The sequence below is a fragment of the Rhipicephalus microplus genome, chromosome 9 (assembly GCF_043290135.1).
Source record: "Rhipicephalus microplus isolate Deutch F79 chromosome 9, USDA_Rmic, whole genome shotgun sequence".
NCBI classification, from domain to species: Eukaryota; Metazoa; Arthropoda; class Arachnida; order Ixodida; family Ixodidae; genus Rhipicephalus; species Rhipicephalus microplus.
The window spans coordinates 48,571,215-48,594,712 of record NC_134708.1 but is presented as its reverse complement, the minus strand read 5'-3'; the positions used below and the strand labels follow the sequence as shown (position 1 = coordinate 48,594,712).

General features: G+C 43.1%; 1 protein-coding gene across 1 annotated transcript in view; it reads left to right on the top strand.

Moving 5' to 3' along the window:
* LOC119165008 (ATP-binding cassette sub-family C member 3-like) overlaps positions 1–23,498 on the top strand; it is a 134,663-nt gene that overhangs the window by 40,508 nt on the left and 70,657 nt on the right. The window contains exons 8-12 of the mRNA XM_037417204.2: positions 484–612; positions 13,841–14,003; positions 16,975–17,232; positions 19,589–19,792; positions 22,920–23,066. Of these exons, the coding sequence (XP_037273101.2) occupies positions 484–612; positions 13,841–14,003; positions 16,975–17,232; positions 19,589–19,792; positions 22,920–23,066 (901 nt within the window). The remainder of the gene's footprint in view (positions 1–483; positions 613–13,840; positions 14,004–16,974; positions 17,233–19,588; positions 19,793–22,919; positions 23,067–23,498) is intronic.

Genomic DNA, 23,498 nt, shown 5'->3' with positions numbered 1-23,498 from the left:
TCCGACGTAGATAATCAAAGTTCACCATTGGACCATTTGATGATTCATTATCTCCAAGTGGCCGCAAGTTGAATGATATTTCATCCTACGTAGTGGATGAAAGACTATTTAAGTTACCAACAATGGTGTACGTACACTGTTGCCATAAAGGGGGTTACTATGCTATCACGTGTGAATGGTACCACGAGGCAAAATTATCTATGTTATTAATACACTGTATTACTTTTGTTTTTGTTATAATGGCTATTGTTCTTGTTGTTTTCTCCATGAATCCAGATATTTGCAGAGTGATACTCGCAGTGCAGAAGCCAGATCATCTATGTGACTATTTGTGCTTTCTTTCGTGCCATTCTCACAAATCTCGGATCCTCAATAGAGTTCGAGCGTTTATACGTTGTAAATTGCCTAGCTACCCTCGCTAACACAGAATAATTAACATTTATAGCTAATTCTGAGACCTGTTTCTCATGTTTCATTCCGTAGGCACAAGACCATGACTACTGGGCGCTTTGTAGCAACAATCCTGCGGGTTCTGTGGATCGATGTGATGTGGACAGTCGTGAGCACACTCGGCTACTTCGGAAGCGTGGTCATCAAGGTGCCCATTTTGGAGTAAGTGAACATCAGATAACTATTCTTTAGTCACGGTGCCCTTGCGTGCCCCTAATTAACAGAGCTCACGTTCTTGGATAACGTATTCTGAGGCTAGTTCGTTTGTGATCATAATTGAACAAACATATGATATTAAGCGTTCTAAGAGACCAAATCGTCAATATAAACCAAGAGATTGTTTTCTTTATATTTCCTTCAATTCTATATTTGCGGAAGGTGTGCAAACAATCTTCGCCGTGCAATTTAATTTCAACGCCTAAAGGGCTTACGTAGATGGCAATATTGATGACACTCGTTGTTGACGGCACTCACAGAAATGAACACCTTGTTGCTGTTTTCTTCATATATGATGATTATTGTACAAAGATTTTGGACTTCGAAGACGGCGTAGGTGTGCGTTCTAGCCGAGGGAAAAGGGTGGCCACCTCCTCCCTTAATGATGAAAGGTGGCGTCTATTCAGCGCCCCCAATCGTTCTTCTTCTCTCTCTCTCTCTCCTCTTATACCTTTTCAGTTTTACCTTACTTTCTATTCTTCACGTCCTCTTCGTCTTTAATACCCGTTTCCCCGCGAGTGTATCAGTTGAGGTGTCCTTGCATGAGAGACAGTTATCGTGCACTCTACAACCCATTTTCTTACCGTTCTGTCTTTTCCTAAAGAATGCTCCCTCCCCGTCATTTTAACTCCTATAGGTCTGTTCCTTCATTATTATTAATGCATAGGGTTAGGATAATGCAGCTTTTTAAGTACTATTGTGGTCGAAGTTCGTCCAAGAACGGCTTACGTCGCGGTTTTACAACCGTAAAGCCGGAGACAGGTCGTTGTGAGCAGCACACTACTGCTCCATTTTGGTCCTTGTGTCCATTGCGAAGACTTGTTTCGAACTCGTCAAATGGTGGTCGGAGAGAGATGTGGGATGAAGCTTTCGCAATGTTCGTTGCATACAAAGACGAAGCGTTTACCAAACAGACTAGCACAAACGGGAAGGAAAATAAACAGAAATATGTGATTCGGCAACCTGGGGGCGCTGTGATGAACTTTCACAGCACTGAAGGGGCACCCTGCACACGCATTTGCTATGTATGACTGTAGGAAATTTCATTCAATCTATGTGCGTGGTATAACAGGTTTAGCGCATACAGATGAACGCCGAGTTACGCGCGCTATACTTTGTTATTCTGGTCGTGGCGCTGAAAGACTGCAGGGGATGAATAGAGGAAGTCATCATGAGTTGTACGCATGGAGTCATCTCAGCAGCATATTGCTGTTTCTGTGCGCCTTAACTGTCTGTTGTCGTTTTGGTAACGCTGTTCTGACCAAGTACAAATTATAAGTTATTCTGCCTGAAGTGTAGAAAAGCTTCTGTTGTTTATTTGTTGCTAAAGACTGGCATTCTAGGAAACAGTTTCTTAGCGTTCAAGCAATCTAGCTGGGACATTTTGCGTGGCTGACATTTGTGTAGCTAAAGCTTGCGGTATTTTCAATCCGTAATACAATTGCCCAATGTCTGCTAACTACTCTTGGAGGATTGCCTTGCGTTCTTCAACGAGTTGCTATTTATCTGCACATTACTTCATCATCCGAAGAGGTGAAGGCAGCACTACATTCTATGAAACGGGGGACGGCCCTGTACCAGACGGTTTTCCAGTTGAATGTTACTTGTTATTTTGGAAGGAGCTTGGTACTGCCTTAACCATGGTTATCCGGCGATGTTTCGAGGATGGTGTCTTTCCATCAAGTTTTCGAGATGGCCGCATTGTACTAATCCCAAAAGCTCACGCTTCCTCTGTTAGTCCTGAAGATTGGAGACCTATCACGCTTCTTAACCGTTGACTATATGTTATCACGACGGTATATAGTTCAACTTTTGAGGGCTCTGTTGAACACCCTGGTGGATCATCACCAGGCTTTATCAATGCCTGGACGAGGAATACACAATTTCTCCTTTACCACCCGGTATATCATAGCCTATACTCTGTCGCTACCATCGTGTGATCTTTTCGTGCCTTTGGACTAAGAGAATGCATTTGACCGACTATAGAGCACACGTATATCTTACACAGTAAAAATATTTGCACCCAAAAGGGTGTAAAAAGGGTGCTTTTACGAGAAAGTACCCTTTGCAACACCCTTTAACACCCATAAATGGTCGATTGAAAAAAAAGCACCCCTTTGTTTGGGTGCTTGCCTCAATAGCACCCTAAAATAGGTGCCTGAGAAGGGTGTAGGTGCCGATTCATCAGATGGAATATGCAGCATAAGAAGAACACATAATTATAATATTTGGGATTTTACGTCTCAAAAACCTCGATATGATTATGAGGGTCGTCGTAGTGGAAAGCTGCAGAGATTTTCACCATTTGGTGTTCTTTATTGAGCGCTCATATCGCACAGTGCAAAGGCTTCTACCTTTTCGCCTCCGCCTTAATTCGACTGCCACGGCCGGCATCGAACCCGCGACCTTCGGATTGGCGGCCGAGAAGCGCAGCTACTGCACAAATATGTGGACCTTGCGTTATATGACGGCCTAATTGACTTAGAATGTGTGAAGGTGCTCTCCGAATACAGCAGAATGTCAGCAGAAGCAAATCGCGTTTCATCTATAATGGCAATTAACTGCAATCCATGTTACAAAGCTTTCCTTAGCGTTGGTTATAAGCTGCATGTTTGCTATGGATTATATACACACAAATAATGTTCGCCCGAGTATGGGTATGTGTGCGTGTAACCGCGATTGTGTGTACACCTGTACATGTGTGCGTGCGCGTGTATGTGCGAGTCCGTGCTTGTGTTAAGCGTGCCTGCCCACATGTTTACGCCCATGCATGCGTGCGTTCACGGTCGCGTGTGTGTGTGACCGTATGTGTGTATACGTGTATGTGTGTGCGCCTGTGAATAAGTATGCGTGTGTATCAGCCCGTGCGCCGTTGAATTTCGTGTGTGTGTGTGTGCGGGGGGGGAGGCACTGCTTATTGTTTAAGGTCCCACACCTGTTCATACTAGGAGTCTATATGGGAGGTGGCTTAAGGAATGGCGGTTGTCAACGCACTGTACATGGACTATTCAGTACATGGAAAACAGCTGCACATTTTCGTACCTGATCGTTGCTTACGAACTTGCTGTGATAGCTCATTAGGTATGCTGAGGTGCTTCTACGCTCGAAAACGTGGGTTATGACCAATTCCCACGGAAAGCTGTCACTGCACTTATGCACAACCATCGTTTATATTAACAACATTTAACAAGAACGGGCCCTGTCTTTGTTACAGGTGCTTAGCTAGCTCATTGGGTAACCATATGGAATTATGTGCTGATCATGTGGTCAGCAAAAAGCTTCTTATAACAACCTCGCCACGTTTCGTGGTGCGTGACAAGCCTTCTAAACATCCGCGACTGTGGATTAATTTGTTCTAGCTTCGACTACGCATTCAGTGTTTGCGGCACCATACGCGGAAGTGCCAGACACAGACAATGCAAAAAGAAATTCCTCTGGAAAAAGGTGTAGCGATGCTCTCCCGCTAATGCCACCGAGGACAAAATAATTATTGTTTCCGGCCATTCCATGGTGCACTTTGTTTTCTGCAAGTTTTGCTTCACTATTTTTCGCCCACTGCAATCGCATTCCGTCAAAATACTCCAAGAACCCGAGGCTGGTAAATAACCTGCATCGCTGTGCGACTGGCTGGAAGGAGAGTTGCCATTTACAAGGAGTCATTCCGCGAGGAACGGCCGTCCGCCGTATGCGCCATAGCGTTTGCTCTTCGGCGCCGTCCTGGCGGGTTTCCCGCTCCTCCCCCCCCCCCGCTCACCCCGGCCAGCGTTGCTCCCACAACGGCGGCGTAGATAAGCGAATAGTTGCGTCACCAAACACCTGCCTCGACAGCTGCGGCGCCGCCGCGGCGCTTTAGCCGCCGCCAGTGCCTCCTCCTTCTCTCTCTCAACGTCGCTCTCTCTGTCTCATCGTCTTTGGAATGCGTTGCGTTGGTCTGGGGTCTTGGTCGCTGTGTGTGTTCTAGCGAACAGGCGCATATTCAATGGTGGTCACGCATGACACCGTGTTCGAAGTGACGCTCGGATTAAGGAATATTCATGGAGTAGCGGACACGGACAACGTGGGCCTGTTAACGGTGAGTGTACTGTTTTCGTAAATAGTAATCATACAGCGCTAGCTGGGCTCCTGCAGCAGCTCTGCCGAAGTAGGCTGCCAGCCATTTACAACAGCATGCGTTCGCGGGCCTGTTGCAGATGCCCGATTAAACGTGTGACTTAACGAGTCCACACTGCTATGCGCGATGTTGTGTAAGTGCCTGCATCACTCATACAGTGAGTGATGTGATCACTTAACAAGGGCGGGATTAGTTGCTGATCGCACATTGTCTCTACACTGCACAAAGTGATTGATATTGTTTTAAGATTTGCTTTTGACTACATCGTAATAACATTTATATTAATACTCAAATGTGCAACGTGCTTCTGTAGGTGTAAGCGCAAAAAAGAAAGAAAAAGCAAAAATTATGTACAGAGGCGCACTGTACGAAATGGCTTTTTTTTTTTGCTTAAAGACGGTATAGTTGGAAGTGCTGATATGCCGCGATGCTCCCAGCACGTGCGCCTCGGTCTTTTAAGCTATTTAGGACAAGTGCCACCAGCAACAGGGAAAGATCTAGCAGACTTCCAAAGGCGCGTTGTTGTGGCCATCGCCGTGCGTTGTTTTTTTCGTTTCTGTTTGCTGTTTTCGTGCTTCGCTTTCATCTGCGATAATGTTCGGCGTTATAACAGAATCGAGAGAGTATACGTGACTGTTCGAGCTATGTGCGGTAGCTCTAGCATCAGCCATGGCTGCTGCAACGTAGTCGGCGTCCGCGCGCGTTGGTGTCGTTCGAGCGCTCTTACTTGCGTGATTGTGTTTAACTGAGTATTTAGGCACGGGTTACGTTTGTAAATCCCGTAGTCAATTATCGTTAATAGTGTGCCCCTGATTGCCATCAGAGGATGGGCTTGGTTGTCGAAATATGCCAGACGCTTTTTCTGAAAGCAAGCTTTGAGGTTTTTTTTTTAAAGAAGTACTTTCATACGTGCAAGGCAGTGCCTATTGCAGGCCCGCAACTCTTTAAAACTGGACGAGCTATCACACCTTTTTATCAAATTACAATGAATTAAGGTGATTGAATTATAGATGACGAATTTCTGTGCTAGATTAGGTACACAAAACACATGTTCGCAGCCCTAGGTCTAGAAAGCAGGCAAATAGGAAGCACAGCGTCAAATTTGGATTAGATTCCATTGACGGAGCGTCTTGTGAGAGTAGAAAGAACGAGAAAATTGTTCGTTTTTGATGCCCTTATAGAGGCAGTCAAAATTGCACTGATTGGTGACTTGTAACAATTCCTCAGTATGTTAGAGGCGTGATTAAAGTCAGTAAATGTTTTACTTTTTTTTTGCAGACCTCTTCGCTAGTGCCACGCCCAAGATCATTTGTTCTCATGTAATAGAGAAAGCAGAGATGTCTTCACTGTTTGTACATGAAGAGGTAAGTTTCTTGTGCATTTTGATTAATGTTACATGTTCTTAACGTTGTACTTTAGGAATTGTTTTTCACACTGGCTCACTACCCTAGGAGGAATTTGATTCTTAGGTGAGTTCAGGCTTTCGTAAGTGCCATTTTTGAGCTGTAGTCTTACAACTTCACCTCATTTCGGGAATTTGCTGTATTCTGAAAAACTCCTATCTTTATCATACGAAATTATTGGAATGTATGGGTTGTATGCTTCGAGTTCAGTGTAATGTCAATTACACGCCATTTCGAAGGATACACACTACACATTCTTTATATATGGTGCTGCCAGAACAGCACGAACATCCTTTTATGAGAAGTCATATTTGCTCTTATTACAGGATGAGAGGGTGCCGCTGACGTCCTGCGTAGTCTACCCCCTGGCCCCAGCCTAGAGCAAGCCTACTTCCTGAACCTCCACATGGATAACCGAAAAATCTTCCGTGTCAGTAATGACGAAGAAGGAGTGACAGCACTGATGAGTTGATTTTTTTTATTTTCAGCATTGTCTACGGCCGCAAGGCCTTTAACATCCACCGTGATTGAGCGGCTTTTTCTCGGCTTGAGTTTGGAGTTTATCAAAGAAGTTTTTCAGGCAGTACGACGCTGAAAATTTAGTGTCACAATGCTTGAACAACTTTTTCTAGTGTGGTCATGGTAGATGAACAAACATTGTTATTTGTGTAAGTTATTTTGCTTAAATATAGCTGGACCATTCCATGCCAAACGTCCCAGCCACTTTGGCGACCATCTGAATTGTATTTGAAAAAAAAAGTGCTGACTTACTGCGTTGAAAACAGTGAACTGCTAGAATATTTCAGCGAGAAAAAAAGTTTTGTTCATGTGGCTGGCTTATACCTTCCTGGCATAATGCCGTCTGTGTGCTGTTTTTGGAAAATTTCGTTTTAAATCTACCGCTTATTTTTTCTAAAGCAAATTCGGTCTACCTGTTAAGTAAATGTGCTTCTGTAAGGTATTTAAAGCTCAATAATATTAGTGCAATTTTTTCGCCACATTCGCTTCCAAGAATAAAGGCAAAATGTGTTATGTTAGCATTTTTTATTGCAATATTGCACTTTGTATGAATATCTGAGCAGTGAATACTTACTCCACAGAAGGCATATTTTGAGGAGAAAATATCTTTAGACCTCTCAAGCTGCTGAAATATACGAGAAAATATCACGAATTTCACAAAATTGTGATTTTCGTCCATATTGAGATGCAATTTGCTCCATGTTGCGATACAATGAAAACTCATCATTATACCTGAATTGTAAGAAAATGAAATTTTTTCTGTAATAAAGTCTTATCGCAAAAAGGACAGTAAAGAGCGCTGTCAACTGAATTTTATTGAAGGTGCTACGAGCGTTTTTATACTGAGCACAAGACCAGGGCTCATCTGCAACAACACATGTGTGACCATGACAAAATAATTTTAACCGAGAAAAGAATACTCTTTTTCGGAAAAGATAAGTGAAGGTGTACTGATGCATCGATCCTTGGCCTTCCTGATGAAGAGTTCTAAAATCTCTCATTTTTCTGCTTGCTTTTTTTTCAAAAACCGTGTTTTATGAAACCTAGGACTACACTTACATTCTTTACGGTGCCCGGCCATGAGACTACTATAGCCCTTCTTAACATTTAAAGCATGCTGTCTTGCTTGATCATTGAAGCATTGCCCAGTTTGTCCTATGTTTACTTTTACACATGTTAGCGGCATCTTATACACATTAGATTGGCATTCAGTAAACCTATTCTAGTGACGAATGGTGCAAGATTGACTATTCCTGTGGCTGTAAGTACATGCAATTTTGAAAGCTTGCAAGGGGTGGAAAACAACAATGTCATATCTGCTGGCTCCTTTCCTAAAATTGTGAGACACCTTATGTACGTAGTACCGTGTGACATGCAAAGGTGATTGGTCATTCTCTTTTTCTTTTGGTCCTGTTTTCTTTAACTTTACTTTCTGCAGGAGGGTTTCGCAAACAAGTGTGATGATGCTGTTGGGGTATTGGCTGGTGCTATCAGCCCAGGAGTGCTAAGAATGTTCTGCCTTTTCATAGTGGGCATTCAAAATTAGTAGAAAGAGGAATTGATACCACATGTACTCAGGCCACCCTTCAGAAGTCATGTTAGCACAAAGGTGAGGTCATGTTTAAAAACCAGATTAAAAGACTAAAAGATGCTGGGCATCCCAACAGAATCATCACACCCGTTTGCAAAACCCTTCTGCAGAAAGTGAAGTTAAAGAAGACAGGACCAACAAAAAACAATGACCAAAACCTTTACATGTTATACCACATCATGTGTCTCACAATTAAAAAAATAGCCAGCAGATATGATATTAGCGTGTTGTTTTCCACCCCTTGCAAGCTTTCAAAAGTGTGTGTACTAAACAGGAACAGGAATAGTCAATATTGCCCCATTCGTCACGAGAATAGGTTTACTTAATGCCAATTTAACCTTTGTAGAAGTATTTTTTATCAGGTAAACCAATGATCAGTGCATCACTACACGTTCACTTATCCTTTCCGAGAGGGAGTATTCTTTTCACAGTTAAGATTATTTTGTAGTGCTCACACGTGTCGTCGCGCATGAACACGGTTCTTGTACTCCGTATAAAAGCGCTCGTAGCACATTCATTAAATTCAGTTGACAGTCGGTGGTCTTTCCTGTCCTTTCTGTCTCTTCCTAAAGTTGTCGCGCTGTGACTAGCACACAACCACGATAAACCAACTCTCCCAAATTAAGCTCTTGTTACGTAACACGTAGACCGAGTTTCGTATGGAAAGAAGGAGCGGTGCTTTTAAAATAAAATTTTTCACATACAACACCTAGACGGCATTCCAGGAAGTTCAGAGGGCAGCCACGTGACAAAATATTTTTCCTCTCCTAAATATTCCAGAAGTTCACTATTTTCAATGCAGCACGAGTTTTTCGAATACATTAGAGATGGTTGCCAAAATGGCTGGGACATTTGGCATAAAGTGACCCAGCTGTGTCATCAGCCATAATTATGCATTACCTCTTTTGTTTTTTGTGTGTTTTGACTCAGTTTTGTGTTCGTTTTTCGCTCATTGTGTTTGTGATCATATTGTATTAGTTTCTGAAGTATTCGCTAAAGTTATATGTGCGAAAACCCGTATATGTTTGCATGTACATCATTTCTCATAACCAATTGTTATACATCCAGGAATACAAAGCTTAATCCACTGTGATTGTATACATTTGAAAACACTATCCATATATATTTTTGTGTGCATCACTTCTTGGGAACGATTTTGTTCATGAAGGCGTATATAGTGAAATAATGGTGATTGTATATATTTGAAAGAATCATTAGTATATGTTTGCCTGTATTTCATTCCTATTAACCGATTGTGTACATGAAGGAGTATTAAACTGGAAACCACTGGGATTGTAGATACTTGAAAGAATTACAGGGATATATTAGCGTATATTTCATTTGTAGTCATTATGTACTTGAAGCAGTATACTAAACTGAAACCAGTGTAATTGTATGTTGCAAATAATTGTCAATGAAGTGAAACTGAATAAATATAATAAACATTTGAGGTGTTGCATTTGTAGTGTACGTATACGTGAACGTATATCTGGTGAAAAAGTTGTGTGGCAGAAGAAAAGTTTATGTTTTACTTGCCTAATAAATAAACGCAATATGCAAGGGCAGCAAGGCTTCATTTTTTGTAACGCGCATTATGCATATACTGTGAAGTATATATAGATCCAGCACAAGTTCATACACGATAGTACGCGTTTATATTTTTGTCCAGATGCAATGAATGGAGCTCGACAGGTGGCGCACCATTGATAATCAGGACCACTTTCTTCAAATAGTGTGTAATCAGTGCATGCCAATATCTATTAGTGCAGTCTAAAAAAATACTGGCACCCCTGCCATGGGCACTCAACACCCTTGTGCACCCTTCTCGCACCCTCCTCAGAGGGTGCTAAAAAAGTGATGGACATCGAAGGCACCCTTCCTTAAGGGTGTTTTTGTAACACCCTACAGTTTTTTTACATGTACACCCTATTCTAAGGGTGCATGAAAAAGCACCCTTTTTGGAAGGTGCTGAATTAACACCCTTAGGGTGTCGTCCACGGGACAAGCTCATTTACACCCTTCTGGGTGTAAAAATTTTTACTGTGTAAAGTGCTCACAGCCCTTGGTTTTCCTGATTCTTTTGTGGAATTAATTAGGTATATCTACTCTGGTATAAAAAGCACACTAGTTCGATATGGTCGGGAGAGTGCTGAGTTTTCTTTTACACGTGAGGTCCATCAGGGATGTCCATTGTCTCCTGTTCTATTTATCCTGAGCCGTGGGCAGTTTTGGTACGTTCTAGAAGCGGATTTGCGTGTCCAGGGTCTTGCGCTTCCGGGCAGCAGCGCCGTGAAAGCCACAGCTTTTGCTGATGACATAACTCTGTACCTTTCAGATGAAGATAGTCTTTCACATATCTTCCGTTTATTCTTTCAGTATGGTGACATTTCAGGTGCCATGCTAAACTTCTCTGGATCCCGGTATTTGTTCATCAGTTGTCCAAACTTGAGACTTAGCTCCACTTCTCTTCTTCAGCGGGCTCTTCGCATCTAAAGAATTCTATACAAACACTATGGCATTTGTAAGTACGTTTGACCAAACGCCCTCGACGAAGTAAAACAAAAAATTGTTAACGCACGGGATTTCGAGTTCCCGCTTCTTGAGTGGAGGTACCTTGCACAGTATGTGTTCTGCGGTCGCATTTGGTACCTTTCTCACGTGGAGCAACTGCCTGGACGCATCGTGAGATCATTGCAGTCTGCTTTGTGTTCCTTCTTTTGGTTCGGTGACACTGAGTCGGTTTCTCGTGTGGCGTTAGGACAGCAGCGTTCCCAGGGAGGCTTTGCTCTTCCTTCGGTATCAATACGCTGCCGGCTACTGGCCCTGCGCTTCCTGTTGCGCCTCCTACAAGGAGAATAATACCCCACGCGAACTCTGGCATATTATTTTCTAGGCACATCTTCGGAATTTAATGCCTAATGTGCACCTTAATCAGGCCCACAATCATTAAGACTTCCTTCATCTTATGCAACAGCTGCCGCATTTTTTTCGTCATATTCAGTCGACTTGTTCTATGGAAGATGTGTTGAACAATCCTATCGTTGACACAACAGCCACTGTGTTGTTCCCGTTAGTTCCTCCGGCATGCCGCACCCGCTCTAGTCGTGTGTCTTTGAGCGCGCTGACGGCATCATTTCTGCCTGGCCACCTCCAGGGCTTCATGGAGTGGCTGGGGTGGGGTGTTTTTTCTACCTTTGATGGCCTCGAAAGGTGAAGAATGGTCCAGTCAGCAACATACCCGGACTGGACTGCTTCCTACGGCAAAGAAATCAGCATGTTTTAAAACAATGCATCATTGCTCGTGTTTTCTTGAGGGACGTACATGCTGGATTTCGCGGCCGCGGAGTAAATTGCTTTGTTTCTTCTGGGCGTTGTTCTCGAGGCTGCTTTGCCTGCATCCTCATTGTTGCTTGTGCCTTATGTCTTTGGCGCAATGACTGTGAAGCGGTTGCAACAGGTCGTCGCCGTCGCGCACTCTTCCCGATTTCGGAGCGACTGTACGAGGAACTACTATCTGTTTTGTCGGGGGAACTCTTCTTTCTCGGTGAGGACGAATTCCTTCGACACTGGTCGTGCGATTTTGTGTTCGTCTACGAGAGACGTGTAAAGCTTGTTTTCAGGCCTGCCTGCTTTTGGTAGGTTAATGTTTGTTTAGTACTCACACAAATACCTCGTAAATACTATGTAAATACCTAACGTATAGATCTTTACGTTTCATCTGTGCGTTCTTCATTTACCATGTAATGTACATATGTAAACATATATTTTTGTAAAAATTTTTCGTGTGTTTGTTAATGTTGTGTTTCGTCGCGATGTCCTGCTGGGTTGTAATTGATGTTCACTGTACGTGAGAATACATTTCTCTAAACACAGAAATAAGAATTCTCTAATTTCAATGCAGTCTTTCTACATACCTGGGATAGCTTATTTCTCTCGAATAACAAAGTACATCGTAGTCTGATTGTCAGAGATTTGTTCTGAACACATATTTGCAGTTCTGGGACAGCTGAGTGCTATCCCACAGTAGTGTGCGAAGTACTATAATGGTTAGATATAATTTTGGAAAACAAAGAAAGGAATAGCTTGTAGCTCAACCCCAGGTAGTGAATGCATTCACAATTTACACTACAAACGAGATTTTCTTCCATCTTTTATGTGGTAACGGTAGGTACTGCTATCTCGTGTTTTAGTGCCTAAAGGGACACTACAGGAAATATTTAGTCAATGTGGATTTTTCAAATAGTGGTCCAGAAACCTCGTAGTGCCACCTTTGCGCTAAGGAAGTGCAGATTTGTAAATAAAATCACGTTTCCACGTCACGTTAGCTCACTTTTAATACCCCACTTGAAAGCGCACTTAAGATAAACAGCGCGAAAGTAACATACGGTGGACAGAAAAAAAAAGACGGGACAAACCCTGACTTACAACTAGAATTTGATCGACAAGGTCCTTATATGTACCCGAGTGAACAGTAAAAACAGTAAAAGAAAGAGTAAAACATATGCAAAGATACGAAACATATAAACATCAACTATCACTGGACCTACTACGCTGACCATCGCGTCCCGAGAAACAGATATATCTCTCTCTGACAGTGCAACTGGGGGCTTGCTTATGCCCTTGCTCCTTTTTCACGCACCATCTGAGCAGCCTCACAAGTTATGCTCGTGCTCTCCTTTAATCTTATCCAGAACTGCGCTCCTTTTAAATTACGGAGTGCACCCACACGTGCTGACGTGCAGCGCCAGGAAGCCGTATTTGCCATTACGAACGTTATTGGAGTGTTTCCGTGAGCGTTTTAATAAAGCATCTACCTTCCAGGCCCACGTACCACGTACCGCAAGACTATGGAATCCTGTACACCACGCCCTGCGCACAGTCGAGAAACTGCGTCCTGTGCTTGACCATGCACTGTTTATCGTGCACAGGACGCAGCTGGTCCTGCGCGTGATGAGCAGTGCGTGGTCAAGCGCAGGACATAGTTTGTCCTGTGTTTCTTTCCTACGAAAAAGATTCCTTAACGTTGTTGTGTTTCATAATAATAATAATTGGACTGATATGTTGGATTTAACGTCCCAAAACTACCTTATGGCTACGAGAGACGCCGTAGTGGAGGGCTCCAGGTAAATTTCGACCACCTGGGGTTCTTTAACGTGCACCCAAATCTGAGCACACGGGCCTACATTTCCGCCTCCATCGGAAATGCAGCCGCCGCATCTGGGATTCGATCCCGCGACCTGCGGGTCAGCAGCCGAGTACCTTAGCCACTACACCACCGCGGCGGCGCGTTCATTATAATGATATCTGGCACTTAACGTTTGGATTCAAAACAACGAATGATTATGAGGGACGCGGCAGTGAAGGCTTCCGAAAAAACCACCAGGAATCCTTTACCACGCACCTGGATGTAAACACGTAGACGCAAACATTTTCGCCTCCATTGAAAATTCCGCTGTCGCGTTTATGCGAAAATACTAAAAGTCTCTAGTATACGTAGAAGGGTCGCACCAACGTTTCAAACGACACTTTTTACGGTCGCGTGCGATGCAGGTCCCTCATCGAGGCTCCGGACAACTGGAACCGCGCCACCTCAGCCACGCTCTTCGCGGCTGCTTCGGTGGCTGACTTGTTGTTCTGCTCCTACCAGACTCACGTGTCGCTGCGCCTGTGCGCACGAGTGCGATCCATGCTCCAAGCTGCCATATTCAGCAAGGTGGGCCGCATTGACTTTTAAAGACGATATAGCCTTTCTGGGGGACCTTCGACGCAAAAATTTTGGTCTTTCTGTCTGTCTGTCTGTCTGTCTGTCTGTCTGTCTGTCTGTCTGTCTGTCTGTCTGTCTGTCTGTCTGTCTGTCTGTCTGTCTGCAAACTTGGCTGTTTGTCCACCCTTGACTGTATCGAGTACTCTGAACGGCACCAGCCGATACCCCAAACAGCAAACCCCATCCACAGCGCCCACCAAAGTTGCTCAAGATTCAGCGTTTATACTTCTGCGATTGTCACTTGAAAAGCAATTATTGCTTATATCTGAGGCACTATAACAATACGTATATATTCTGTATGTGAGTCTTTTACTAGAAAAGGCACACATAAGTAATTTTAAATACCGTTGCGTTTATCACGCTGCGCTGACTATTGAACGTTTGCACAAAAAGGCGAGTGCTTCTAACGCTTTGCTATGATGACATGGTGGTGGCACCTACCCGCCGCTTTGCGTTCTACGCACACGTCCCCTTCACAGCCACGCACTTCGTTTTCCAAGAAAACTGCCAGATAGCGCTCATGTCTCACGTGTGACATACTTGATTCGCTCCTTCGCCTCCGCTGCACGCTCGAGGCACTTCAAGGCAGCGCCTCCAGCATACCATTCACTGATTTCTTGCGCAGAACATCAAATAAATGTTTGTTCACTCTCTCCATACGCAAGACTATCATCTTTCGACGACATTTGCAGATTAACATGCAGATACGAGGCCAATTTTTTTTCCGATACCTCATTTTATTGCCAATTTATCTTGTTATAAAGGGCAGTGCATAGCCATATTTAATGTTATTTATTGTAAATACGTTTGCATTTATGTTCAAGTAAAACCCTGCACTAACTTATGTCGTGTGTGTCTATATTTACGTATGTATATATCTGTAATCTTCCCTTCTTTGTATAAACCCTTAACAGACCGAGAATAAATATAGGTATAAAGAAAGAAATAGATAACAAAAAATTAAATAATACACGTGGTAAATACCAGGGCTAAGTGTTTATCATGTTTTTTACGTATGCCAGCCTTCTAAATTTCAAATTATCACTTCACAACACTTTAAAGTCTTTCGCTTGCCTCATGTAACTCGATCGCTAACGCGATACTTGTGTGCTTTTATCTTACAGCTATAGCTGTGCATAAGGGTGTCTTTTCCTGTGGGAATCATCCCAATGTACATATTTTTGTGTCAATTGACAATGCTTCTGACAAGAAAGTCAGTGTCTTTTGTTTTTCATTCTGCGTGTCCTTCTATATTGCATGTATATCGCAGCACTGTTTGTCCTTCTATATCCTACATATTCCATGAGCTGGCAAACAGTGAATTACGCTGCAGCAACTGAATCGACTAAACTACTTATGTGTAACTGAATACTTTTACATGTGTAAGCGCGTGAACGGTGTTCTGCCAGACTTTCTACGTACAAACGTGCATCACCTGGGCGACTACGTGTTGTTGTCCGAAATCAGTACGTTTCACGTTTAGGTCCAAAATTTTCCCGACTGCCTTACCGTATAATGCGCCACATTTAAACAATGCTATTCACATTAAGACCAAAGGTGTGAGAATATTTGACCATTTTGAACGAGAAATTGAACAAGGTTCCTCTCTATTTTCTGACTCAAAGTACCGAATATTTTTGAACATTTAGACAGGACGGAAAAACCCTGAAGTAATGATACGCTGGAACAGCAAGCAGTGAACTCTACTTGCTTTAGCAATTTAATTACGAAGGTGCATGCAGCCCGACCTATTAAGAAACTTTCGACACACTATAATGATCGCTGGATCGAGGTGTTCTCGCTTAACATCGTTGCCTTACTATGGGGAAATGGTTATCTTGCTATTATAAAACTACTTGGTGATTATTCGATTCGTATTAGTTTTTGATTCGGTGTCATGGCCAACTGATTTTTATTCGGTTCTAAAGTTCGCCAATCGCACATCTTTAACAAGTACCGCAAAGCCTGCGCGAAAGATGCTGCACAATCCCAGTGAAAGGAAAGCTAGAAGAGCGGCCTTAGCAGAGCCTTTTTTAATCTCTATTGCGCCACAAACTACTACAAGTCACTTGCATGGCGCTTACTACTCCATAAGTCATCGTAATTTTTATCGAGTAGGAAAGAACCCAGCGACTCTGTCATGATTCGTTATTCTGCAGAGAATGAACGTAGCCGCTGCATACCTGTAAAGAACTATGGGCACTTTGGTGGTGCAATGGCTGATGGCGAGGAGGAATAATAGCAGAGCCATATGTAATGTGTTGGAAGTTTTGAGCTACCCAGATGTTACGCAATCTGCATTCTGCATTGATTCTACATTGTACAAGAGGTCCCCTTGCAGTCTCTGACTATGGGACCTCTTTCTGTATATCATGCACATGTATTCTTCTTCATTTAGCACAATAAAACCTTCTGTTCAATAAAACCTTCTGTTCTGCGACAGCCTGTAGCTATTCAACTCACCTACCACAATATATCATCATCATCATCATCATCATCATCATCATCATCATCAGCCTAACTACGTTCACTGCAGGACAAATGCTTCTCCCATGTTCCGCCAGTCAACTCGGTCCTGTGCATGCTGCTGCCAAATTATACCCGCAAACTTCTTAATCTTAACCGCGATATAGTACGTAAGTTAACGTACTTCCTTCCCAGACTTGAAGAACGTATTTTCGTGAAGGAATATCAAGCATTGGCGTGGCTCTCTCAATAAAAGAAAGAAAAAAAAAACGTCGTAGCTCTGTGTTACGATACTCGTCCGCAACGCAAAGGATCTGGTTTATCCTAGATTTTTTTTTGGTTTCGTTTTTGTCTTATTTCTCGCGATAGCAGTTGCGGACACCGGTGGCTGTGAACTGTTCTGATCTCACAGCGAATTTCGCCGTGAAATCCTTCCCGCTTACCCTTCACCCAGATGACGCGTCTGTCGCCGTCCGCACTCACCCGCAACCCGTCGGGCTACGTGGTCTCCGTGTTGGGCGTGGACTGCGTGCAGCTGTCGGCCAGCGCCCTGCAGTTCCCTCTTCCGATAATCGGCTCCCTGTGCATGCCGGTGGTGCTCTGGGTGCTGGCGCTACGCGCAGGGACCGTGCCGGCGGTCGGTTGCGCCTTGTGGCTCATGATTGTCCTGTTCCTGCCCTTCCCGACGTCCGTCCTGCAGAACATACTCTGGGTGAGTGAGCGTTAATTTTTTGGTGTGATGCCACTTCGTGAGTGAGTGAGTGAGTGAGTGAGTGATTGAGTGAGTGTGTGAGTGAGCGAGTGAGCGAGCGAGTGTCCGTATTCAATTTTTCCATAAGTCAAGTTGGAAACTGACATCTCTCGATAAACTTGTTCTGAAACGCTTATATTGAAATAGCTAATCAGGCGTAATGCTCGGCAGGAACGTCACCTGCTTGCGTATTTCTTACAAACGCTACTCGATGCTGCTTTTTTAACAGCGAAGCTCTTAAGGCTATAGCCGTAGTGAGTGCGGCCTATCGGGCACAAAACACTGCCTGGCGTTGTCAGAAAAAAATATCGTCTTCATAAACAGCTGCCTGCCGCATAAATAGGGTTAATCCCATTACCCACGACAAGTCCACTGAAAGAAGAAAACTCAACAGTGAGCCCAGCAAACGGCTGCGAAGCGACGACGGCGAGTCGCAGACATCACGCACGTACAATGAGAGAATACCGGGAAAGCAGAAAGGCAATAGCGGCTCCGAGAAGACCTTGAGGAGATGTAAGGCCCAAGCCAATGACAGTGTGCTGGTGTCGAGGCTGACTGTGATTCAACTCAAACATCTCTAATCGGAGAATCAACGTAGAAACAACCTGCGTCACCTGGCTGAGGCGTATGAACAACCTGGAATCAACCAGATTAGTTTCCAAAATCGTTCAGTTTTGCTATCTCAAGACTTGCGCGGCTTTCCACAGGCTTCATCAATTTTTTTTTTCATTACAATGTCTTTTCTTTCCTCCTTTCTTTTTCCCCTCTAAACCCCATTTTATTCAACTGATCTAGAAGCAACATCATTTGTTCAATCTCACTCTTTCTAGTTGCGTCCAAAATGTAATACGTAGCAGGTAAAAATGGAGGAGGTTACAATGTTAGAAACTGCTGGCGGGACCTCCGGCCTATGTAAATACGTTCGAAAAACTAAAATACGTACAAGAAATAACAAGAACGCGTTTTTTTTTTTGTCTTCCACGTAACATGGACATTACTGAATGCTCGGCTTAACCCTTTCGAAATCGTATGCAAACAAGACAACTTTAGGAAAACATTTTTTCCCATTTTTTTCTACAAACATGAACGTGAATTACATCTATCACATCACGTTATAGTCAATTTCATAGTAAAATTGTTGAATAGATAATGCTAATTTTTTTCACAATTAGTACGAACTTTCAGAAACGAAAGGTTATTGGAGAGCGCGAATCTAGTTCTATTGATATTGCACAACAAGACAGCAGGAAGTATGTCGATAATAAGGGTGTGGCGAAGAACCTTGAAAAACAAAACACACATTTTAGACATGCAGTTCGGAGACGGATAGTATGACAAGCTGCAAAAAAAAAAAACAGTGTGTGATGGCGTATGACGTGAAGCGAAAGTTATGAGCCGCATTTCTTGCTTTTGCAATATCTTGAACGGCCAAATGTGCCCTGAATCTGAATTACCCCATGATGCGATGGAATAACTGAGATGGCTGTGTCTGAATGAATTATGCAGTGCCTTCAGGTGTCGATGATGAAACACTTTAACCTCATCACTTCCCTCCGCCTCCCTGCCTAGAGGTATTTTATCGGGTCTTTCTAATACGTCAGCTTTTGTTGTTGTTGTTGTTGTTGTTGTTGTTGTTGTTGTTGTTGTTGTTGTTTTAGTTTGCTCAGCAAGCTTCTTATCCTCGCGCCTTGTCCCGCGGCAGCGGTGGCGTGTACACTTCTCCGGTGATTTTCGAAGTGCTCAATAGATGGCCCGCCACCGCTCAAGCCGTGGGCTCTCCGGCGATTCCAACAATGCTCACTAGATGGCGCGCCAGCGCTGAAAGCGTCCCCTCCGATTATTGCAACAAGACTCACTTTAAAGGCGCGCCACCACTCAAGGCGTCGGCTTTCCAGTCGTTTCAAGAATACTCACTAGATGGAGCGCCGCCACTCGAGGCGGCGCACATTACCCTCGGCACGTTCGCTTCCTTTCTCTCCACCGGGACCTCACGCAGTGAGCACGTTTCATTACCACTTCGAAACAAACACCTCAGAAGTGAAGGCAGCAGTGCGGCGGGCTCACAAAGCAGCGGCATCTCGGGCTCACCAGCAAGATTTTGCGGTGACAGCCTTGGATATGTAACAACCTTGTCACGTCTACATATGATGGTAGGACATGTGTAAAGAATATTCGCAGAAATTCCCTTTCATCTCCGAGCAGGCTCCTCTAACCTCATTCACTTTGTGGATATGGCTGTGATTTTTGTTTTCGTGAACCCCTAACAACACACAGACCCTAAAGGTTGACTTATTCTAATTCTCGTTCCTTCTCGCAGAAACGTGTAATGCGGTTCCGCGACGAGCGTCTGAAGAGCACCGCCGACCTGCTGTCCTCGGTTCGCGTAGTCAAGTTGTACGCGTGGGAAGACGCCTACCTGGGCACCGTAGGACGACTGCGAGACGCCGAGCTGGCTGCACTTCTACGCACGAATCTGCTGGACGGCCTCATGGACTCCCTCTACAGCTCCACGTCTTCGCTGGCACGTGACCCTTTACGTAACGTTAATTGATAGGGCGAGAAATTCAAAAACAGGGGGTGGTTTAAGGAGCAGATCGCGTTTCGACAGGCAGACTTCCCTTTCTCAAGGTTGGAGTCTTGAAAACGATAAGTCCGCTTTTCGGAACTTCCTCTCAGAACGTACCCTCTGCTTTAGAATTTCCCATCGCAAGCTTTGATCTTCATCTCCTTGCTTTTCTTTTGGACAATTGCTGGGGTATTACGTCCCGAAACCACCATGATTATGGGGAACGTCCCGGAGGTCTCGGGAAATATGACATCAAGTGTTCTTTAAAATGCGCTTACATAACCCAGTACACAATCATATTGTATTAGGACTGATTGTTGGCCTAGTTGGTACTTGCTGGATAGCGTAAGGCTGTCCTGAAGACTGTGCATGTCTGTACGCTGCATGCTCAAGTCTGGGTTAGCGCTTAGTCTACCTCAGCCTGGAGTGCCGCTTGTGCTTGTCACTGTGTGTTCATTTGATCTGTGTTTGTGATACTTCGCGGCCAAAGTACGTCATTAGGCAGTTCGGAAGCATTTCACCTCCATCGGAATGTGGCCGCTGTGGCCTGGATCGAACCCGCGACCTTCGGGTCAGCAAGGAGCACCGTAACCACTGACACACCCAGGTCGACTGCAGCCGTAAATATGTAACTAATTACATATTTTTAATGGCCTCACTCTTGCATTTTGCAAAAGCGAATGACAGAACAGGGCCTTGGCGGACGAAATTATTATAGATAAACATAAGTTCAATATAATAATTGTGTAGATGCAGCTGCATAATCTGCACAATTTTCTTTTAAAGATACGATGCTTTAAATAATAATAATAATAATAATAATAATAATAATAATAATAATAATAATAATAATAATAATAATAATAATAATAATAATAATAATAATAATAATATATTATTATTATTAATAATAATAATATTATTATTATTATTATTATTATTATTATTATTATTATTATTATTATTATTATTATTATTATTATTATTATTATTATTATTATTATTATTATTATTATTATTATTATTATTATTATTATTATTATTAATATTGCAGTTTTTCGGGTTTCTCAGCATGTGGAAAATGTGAAGACCAATTTAATGAGTTTTGCGCATCATAAAACACAAGAAATTGGTCTTTAAGGTATTTAGGAAAAGGTTATTGTTGTCACACCATTCGGAGAAAGGACACAAATATGACTGCAGAAAGTGACACTCGTTAACTGAATGAATTTCCTCAAATATTCTGATGACATCAGCATATATGAGAAAAGAACAATAACGAATTCCTAAAGAAACACCGTTTACCCAAATTAAAAATAGGAGTGGGCCTATGTATAGGTTGGTGTTTGTTACCTAATATGCGATGTCGACTGATGTACATGAGAGAAGGAGTAGCTGGCGCCATGTATTGACACCAATCTCTCCTTATAGACATTTAATTGTTTTTAAATTCCTGAGTAAATTTCACAAAACACCTATCGTGTCATTTCCACAATATGCCAATATCACGTTGTTATGTAAGGTTTATGAATTCAGTGGTCTTGTTGTTCTTTTTGATAGTATGCTCAATTTTTACACTGAAACTAAACGTACTGCCACACGAGGCCTTCATTCTCTCGATTGTGTTTGCAGAATCTTTCGAAAATTCAGTTATCCTACAGCATTCTTGCAATTGCACACCTCAATATGGCTTCCTAAAGTGGGGTATCCATCTGTGACCTGGAATGACATTACTAAATCTGGCAGTGACACCATCGAGCGAGTCCAGAAAAAAACCATAACTATTTACAACCATCGTTTCTCTTAAAATGACTCTGTATCTCTTTCTAGCATTGCTAAGTTATTATCATTGGCTTCACTTTACTGTCGAAGATATCTCGCTGACCTCTAACTTTTTTACAAACTAGTTAACGGTATAATATCTTACCCTTTGCTTCTCAGTTGCGTAAATATTTGGGTGCCGCGTAAGTTAACCAAAACCGACAGACGAAGAAGTCTGCTGTGTTAGGACTCGACCATTACATGTACCTGCCAACGTCTTTCAACTGTCTACTGCTTACAGAATACAAAGTCTATATAACCTTAACTTTCATTATCTTGGTGTGTTTCACAGTTAACTCGCATTGTTTTTGTGCCATCGGTGTGACCTAGTGGCTAAGGTACTCGGCTGCTGACCCACAGTTCACGGGATCGAATCCCGGCCGTGGTGGCTGCATTTTCGATGGAGGCGAAAATGCTGTGATCCTGTGTGCTCACACTTGTGTGCACGTTAAAGAACCCCAGGAGGGCGAAATTTCCGGAGCTCTCCACTACAGCGTCTCTCATAATCATATCATGGTTTTGGGACGTTAAACCCCCCATATCAATCAATCCCATTGTTCTTACATCGGCTTTGCACTGTCTTAACAACGTTTTACGCCATGTACAGATTCTTCCCTTTTCCGTTTTTCAGGAAACCTTCAACATACTTGTGTACACTCCGCTTTATGTTTCTCCGCCATTTCATGATCCTCGTCTCTTATTCTTCCCATTGTGCGCTGATTTTTTTTCTCTGTGTTTACGCTCTCTTCTTCATTTGGTTTTATTTCTGTAAACTGTATTCTATTGTTTATTTTTATGGTTTACTTTTGCGTGCATCTGCACAAAGACCGTGTGGTTGTTCCGTTAAAATTTACTGATGATTCGTTCAAATAATAATAATAATAATAATAATAATAATAATAATAATAATAATAATAATAATAATAATAATAATAATAATAATAATAATAATAATAATAATAATAATAATAATGATAATAATAATATCGGAGTATGCGACTGTTTAAGCATACGTTTGGTGTGTGGTCACCTTACACGTTGGCGCCGCCTTGATGTTCCGTATAAAGTCCGAATCGATGACATTGAGCCGCGAGCAGTATGTTCTATGTGCGAATTACATCGTGCGAGCTCAGGTGACGAACGCTTATCAGCCAGTGAGGAACGATTATCCTACACCCATGACTGTCTTATAAATGAGCTGGTAATGCCACCTTACGCGACTAGCCTTGCTTGCTTCGCTGACTTCGTGTTCTCGATGCAGCTGACCATCATCCTGTTCGGCCTTCTGGCTGCCGTAGGAGGGACGCGAACTTTGACGCCGACGCTGTCCTTCTCGTGTCTCTACCTGCTTTCGCTCACCGACATGATCACTAACATGATGGCCAACACCATGAGGATGAGGAGTCTGGTGAGTTGCATGCGCTGCGATTCCACGAGGAGCTTGTAATCGTATTCCTAGCGCAAAAATAACCAGACGTGGACACAAGTATATAAGAAACACATACGCCCTGTGTATGTGTTGCTTTCTCGTGTCTGTGTGTGGGCTTTTTTTGTGTGTGCTACGAATATGAACGCTTGCGACTCATACCACCTAGCCCACCTCACCGCTTTGACTGCTTCGTTGCTTTGCGTAAAGCAACAAGTGTGCTGCTCTGATTTCAGCCACGGGACTGACCAACTGTCTGTGATGTCAGACGCAAGACGGCTGTTGCATAGATGGCTACAGCGCTCTTTTCTTCTATCTAAATTCCCTTCCCGTCCCATTCCCCTGTGCAGGGTAGCTTACCGGGCTCAGCCCTCGTTAACCTCTCTGTATTTTTTTAATCACTATTCTCTCCCC